General features: G+C 39.9%; 1 protein-coding gene across 1 annotated transcript; it reads right to left on the bottom strand.

The window, feature by feature from the left end:
- Positions 1-465: 465 nt before the first annotated feature.
- Positions 466-1,680, bottom strand: LOC148121204 (uncharacterized). Its single transcript, XM_087909489.1, has one exon. It carries the CDS (start codon positions 1,678-1,680, stop codon positions 466-468), a length of 1,215 nt encoding a protein of 404 aa, XP_087765615.1.
- Between the last annotated feature and the right edge of the window lie 4,606 nt (positions 1,681-6,286).

The raw sequence follows: 6,286 nt of genomic DNA, 5'->3' as shown, positions 1-6,286 counted from the left end.
TCATGTTGTAGTGACCTAACTGTAAAATTATTTTTATTGCTTCTTCAGAATTGTCATTTTTCTACTTTTTAAAACAGCAAAATAATACCTGATGCATTATATCTGATACACCGACACTTGTTGAGGAGTCATTCAAACAACCCCAAAAGGAACTGAGAAATACAGATGTAACATTTTTTGAAACAAAATATGTAGTATCTATTGTTTACAATGCATAAGATTCTCTTCCACCACTTGCTTTCTGCTGGCAATGCTGTACTCTGTAGTTGCAGTTTCCCTACATTATAATTTCCACTTCCTGAATTCCCTTAGATTGGTCTTATTTTTATTGCATCTACTTCTTGAACAGTCTTACTGGTTTCCTTCAAACGTTTGCTTTTTTCTTAAAATGCTTGACATCCTTTAACTGATTTGTTGATTGCCTCTGATTTTTGATGGTCTTTTACCAGTGAGAAAGGACCAAGATCAGTCTGATTTGTGGCAGTTCCTCTGATGACGGTGGTATGTGGACGATTGGCGAAAATTACGCTGACACTTGGAGCAAGTGTAGGGCTTCTCACCTGTATGTATCCTCTTGTGAGCTTTCAGGTTGGTTTTATGGCTGAATGCCATTACACAATTAGGACATTTGAAAGGCTTCTCTTTCTTGTGTATGATCTCATGGACTCTCAAGTCTGAGATAGTATAGAAGCCTTTATGACATGTTGTACATACAAATGACCTCTCCTTCTTTTGTACTTTCTTGTGAACAGAAAGATTAGAGTTTGTGTCTCTGTGGAGTCTCTTGTGGTGACCCTCACATGTGCAGTTTGCTGCATGATTCTGGAAGTCTTCAGTCTGCTCTGCTCTGGAGGAAATTCCTGGTTGTACCTCCACCATGGGGACATCTCCAGAAGACGCTGCACTCTGAGATTCTTCCTGGTACCTAGCAGTGTCCTGACATGTTCTGAGATCCAGAGGGATTTCATCAGAAACAGTTCCTGGTTGTACCTCCACCATGGAGACATCTCCAGAAGAAGCTGTACTCTGAGATTTTTCCTGGTATTTGTCAGTGTCCTGACGTGTTCTGAGATCCAGAGGGATTTCATCAGAAACAGCTCCCTTGTTACGATCATGAAACTTATCTGTTGTCAATAATCTGTCCTGGGATATGGGCAAGGGTGTCCTTTCATTCTCTAGAGTTGACACTGCTGCTAATTGTTGTTCTTTAAAACGCTCGATGACTTCTTTTAATGTCATGTTCTCAGAAAAGACTGCCTCCTGCCCATGCATGGAGACATGAACCATGACAGGAGGCTTCAAGCACTCGTCAGTCAGTTCCCCCATGAGTTTCCCCAGGTTTCTTCCACTTGATTCCCACAACTCCTTTACAGAAAACATGTCCTTGGAGCGCCCGATTTTGAGAAACTGCTCCAAGACCAGCTGAACAACCATCTGCTCCTTGGTCTGCTCTTCTGGCTTCAACCATGAGGTAAACATCTCCCAGAGTGTTTTCAACTCCTGCTTTGCACAGGAGCCATTGTCATTTGGGGAAAAGTTGAGGAAAACACTAGCAGAGTTAGAGATGTCTTCATTCCACTGCACAGGAGAAACCTGGCTTGGAATGAACTCCATGTTTCCTACTACACCATCATTTTCTGGTGACGGGGGCTTAAAGGAGTCTTTGAGATGTGAAGCCATTCTGATGAGTATCCCCAGAAAGAATAAAATAGGGCAGCTCAGTATCTTTCTTGTGACTTGAAGATTTGTTTAAGAAATCTGTGAAATGTGCTAAACAATGAATTAAATGAGTAAAACAATTATTAATATCAAAGATCTACTAAGAGACTTTTCAAAGTAAATACTTCTTCAGAGTCCTACACAAATTTTTCCAGAGTCCAGAACAGAGAAAGAAATGTGAGTATAATATTCTTTACACAGCAGGAAGAAAAATCCTGGTTTGAGGATAGGAAGACCTGAAAAAACACAAGCTGTGTGGTAGCCAAGGGTTATCTGTTCACCCCTTTGTAAATGGCAAAGTTGTTGTTACAGAGCCTTGAATTTTGTTTCACATGGGTCTCTCCTATTAAGTGCAACTGAACAACACTTTCATAAGAAAAATACTAAAAGTGAATGACCAACAACCATGAGTTTGCAGAGTAGCAAGGACATGTCCATAAAACAAGAGACCATATACCTAACCTTCAAATATTTAAAGGGCAAGCGCTTGAGCAGAAAGGTTTTCCAAAAGACCACACAACAACTTAGAGACCTTCCCACAATTGTAAAGCAGCATCTCCAACAAGCCACAAAATTAACAAACCTACCATACTCACACCACAAAGAAGGGAAATGTTTCTGTTCACCAAAGTGGTCTCTTTCTAGGACAGATCAGGGCTGATTCCAGCAGCACTAGTGCTGATGTGTCTCCAGGCCTGTGATCTGCTTCAACTGAGCTTCTGCTCAAGCTCCTGTCCTTTTATAGTGCCTGACTTCAAGGATTCAATCTGTTATGCTAATTAGTTAGATAATCCCTTGGAACACACCTCCTGTATCTGGGCGTGGCAGCCATGACCTTGTACCTAATAATCACTCTGGTGAGCATTAGGGACTCCAGTTCAAGCACAGCCTTGTAGCCGAAAAAGACCAAGTTCAGCATAGCCTAGGTGAACAGCATTCACATAGCAGGAAAAAGCAAACAAACAAATACACTAACATATCAGGGGAAGACGTTTTCACCTTTGACTGAGTTACAAATGGAATCCTCCTTCAGGCCTAGCTCAGAATCTCTATGCAAATCTCTGTGATCCCATGGAAGGAGAACCCATCCAAAGCAAGCATAGTCAGTCACTGCACTGAAAGGGGACATCTCCACACTGAAAGGAATATCAAGTCTGTCATTTATCTATGAATTCTGATCAACATGCTTTAATTAATTAAAGTTTAGAATATAAAGATACAGTCATGGTTTCAATGAAGATAAAACAATATTTTTATACGGAGGATTCAATTATTTATACATTTTTGCTAAAGTTTTTTAAGGATTTGAATTTTTCAGTGGTATATAATTTGTATTTGGATAAGTAAATCTCACCTGAGGAGCCTAGGCTCATCTAAAGCCACTAGAGGTTGGGTAATAGTGAAACACTCCTTTAATCCCGGGATCTGAGATAGAGGCAGATGGATCTCTGTGATATCAAGGCTACCCTGGGCTACAGAAGATCAGTTCAGAAACAAATCCTGGTTTGGTGGCCTAAATCTTTAATTCATGTACTAGGGAGGCATATGCCTTTAATCCCAGCCCTAGACAAAAGAAAAAATGAGAGGAAAAATGCTTCAGTATTGTTATTCCTTTGCGGTGACTTTAAGGACTAACCACGCCCACTCCAGCCACTTCTGACCTCCCTTGTCGCCATCTTCCCCTGTCTTGTGTTTGTCTCTTGTCGTGTGTACATGTGTCTTTGTTTCTCTCTATGTTTCCCTTTATGTCTCTCTGTTTTCCTCTTCTTTAAGCAATAAATGTCTCCCACTTCTTTAAATAATACTATGTCCTGTGAGCCTTTTATCCACCGTCACCGCCTGCCTGACTCCCCGGCCGCATGGCGCTGCCACCCTGGAGATCTTGCAGGGACCCACAGCCATCCTTGTCGGACTAGCAGCTGCTCTGCGAGCCGCCCGGGGCATCCCATCATCATATTCTTTTTTTTTTTATGAGAAAGTAATTTTATTAAATTATAAAAGTTTCCATTTCTGCCCCTCCTCCCAACACCCTCCCACTCCCCTCACTCCCTCTCCTCCTCCCTCTCCATCCCTAAGAGCAGTCAGGATTTCCTGCCCTGTGGGAAGTGCAAGTTCCTCCCGCCTCCCTCCAGGTCCAGGAAGGTGCATGTCCAGACAGACTGGATCCCCAAAATCCAGTATATGCAGAGGAAACAAGTCCCAGTGTCATTGTCAATGGTTTTTCAGAAAGACTCCGGGCCAGCCACATTCAGAGAATCTGGTTGGATCACGTCCTCGTTCAGTCCCAATCCAACTGGCTTTGGTAAACTCTCATTAGATCCGTCCCCTTGTATCAGAGGGTGATCGCATCCCTCGCAGTCCTGATTTCCTTTTTCTTGTTCTTCCTCCTTCTGCTCCTCATTTGGACCTTGGGGGGCTCAGTCTGGTGCTCCAATGTGCTCCGTCTGTATCGCCATCCATCGTCGGATGAAGGTTCCCTCTGGTCTTGCCTTCTTTGCTCACGTTCTCTTTCCTTCTGCTTCTCGTTTGGACCTAGGGAGTTAAGTCCAGTGTTCCAATGTGGGTCTCTGTCTCTATCTCCATCCATCGCCAGATGAAGGTTCTATGGTGATAAGCAAAATATTCATCAATATAGTTATGGGCCAAGGCCGTTTCAGGCACCCTCTCCTCTGTCCAGAGAACAATCTGGGGATCTCTCCTTGGGCCTGGGATTCCATTTATAATCAAGTCTCTTGTAAAGAACAATAAGTATGATTAGTGTATGGTTGCCCAGCCTCGATAGAGGTAGACTTCTCTAATGGTTTGGCTGTTTTGATTTTCTGCTGTTAATGTTTTTTTTTGTATTTCCTGAATTTATAAATTATTTTAAAGTTTTTATAAGTAACAATAGCAGGAAAATAATTCATATACAGAAATAATTTAAATATTGACTCAGAATAAAATCTACATATGACATCATTTTCAATTGATTCAATTTTGAGCATAATATCTAAATTCTCTTCTTTTAATTACTTTCTGTCCTCTTAATTATAAAATTTTTCATTTGGAGACAAGTTTTCAGTTTGGTATTTGAGATGAAAACATTATTTGTCAAAGTACAAGACATATTGCAATTCCTATAAATGAGATTTTTAAAACTTTGTCTTGGTTTTAGTAGAAAAACAATTACAGCCATAAATTATATTCATTGTCTATAATAACACAATAAATAAAAATTCCTACTCAAACCATAATTTTTTGTGAATTATTATATAATATTTAAAGCTTGGATTCTGATGTGTCTCAGTGGTAGACTACACACCTAATGTTCATGAGAACCTGGGTTTATTCCTCAAGATTACTAAAATATAGGATAAAATTGCAACCAACTGGAAAATTGAAAAAAATGAAGATTAACTAATCAGTTTAAGGCCAGTAATAAGAAATATTGAAAACATGGAGATTATATTCAAAGAAAATACACCATTAAGGCTGACAACCAACTGCATGGGTACTAGGCAGTCAAGGAAGAGCTTACATGACTATTACCATTTTAAAGAAATCTCAGTATGACTTTTAAACATAATTCAGATGGAATATTACTCATAGTTTTCAGTTTGCATGGCAAAAAGTAGAGTTGCAATCTCTATGAGTAGAAAATGCTTCTGGGGCCTCAATCCTAGAAGAAGAATTACAGGTAATTAAGTAAACTTGAGAGTAGGTGATGCGACATTCCTGAAGAAAGAACACATCAGTTGATTGTTCTGTACCAAATAGACAGTCCAGAAAGCTTACATACAAGTAACATTATATGGACTTAACAAGTTATACTTGGAATACATATGTGTGTTTTCTTACACAAATGTACAAGTATTCAATAGCAATTGATGAAAAAATAGACCATGAATTTGAAGGAGATAGCAGAAGGGTATAAGGAAAGTTATTGAGAGAGGCAAATAAAATGAGAAATGTTGTGATGAAATTACTATATCAAAAGTAAAATAAAATAAAGTAAGAGTGGATTATACTTTTATCCTCTGCTTTCCAAAGGAAAGAACTTTTCACAGCACAGTGAAAGAATTAGAGTGCAAGGATCAACTCAATGACCACAGGAAATTCAAATGCGATTTGGAGAATTGAGTCATGCAAGCTATATCAGAGGCTCTCTGAGGGCATTCAACGAAACAATGGGGATACTGTCTTACTACAGTGGAGGTGGCAATTTTCCAATAGGCAGCTCAGATACAAAGATGTCCAAGGAAACTTCAAGGCTGTTTGCCTGTGTAAGTTCATCTCTGGGTGGGTTTTTATGTCTGTCTGCTGCTCCTTATGTTGTTGCTACTGCTGCCATCTTCCATTGCCCTCAGATTCCAGGTTCTTCACCCAACATAAAGTGAAGATCAGGAATCTTACTGTTATTCATCACCAGAGTGTGATAACTGAGACATCCAGCTCAATAGACTGAACAATTCAAGTTGTTCTTAGCCTCTTCATGGGACAGATGGCAGGGAGATCTGACAAGTTATTTGCCAAAAGATAGGGGAGCACAGGATGGGTAACAGAAGATAGTTATAACATCAATCAGTTA

Source organism: Myodes glareolus, chromosome 8, assembly GCF_982192425.1.
Source record: "Myodes glareolus chromosome 8, mMyoGla1.1, whole genome shotgun sequence".
Classification (NCBI taxonomy): domain Eukaryota; kingdom Metazoa; phylum Chordata; class Mammalia; order Rodentia; family Cricetidae; genus Myodes; species Myodes glareolus.
This window is presented reverse-complemented; position numbering and strand designations above follow the sequence as displayed.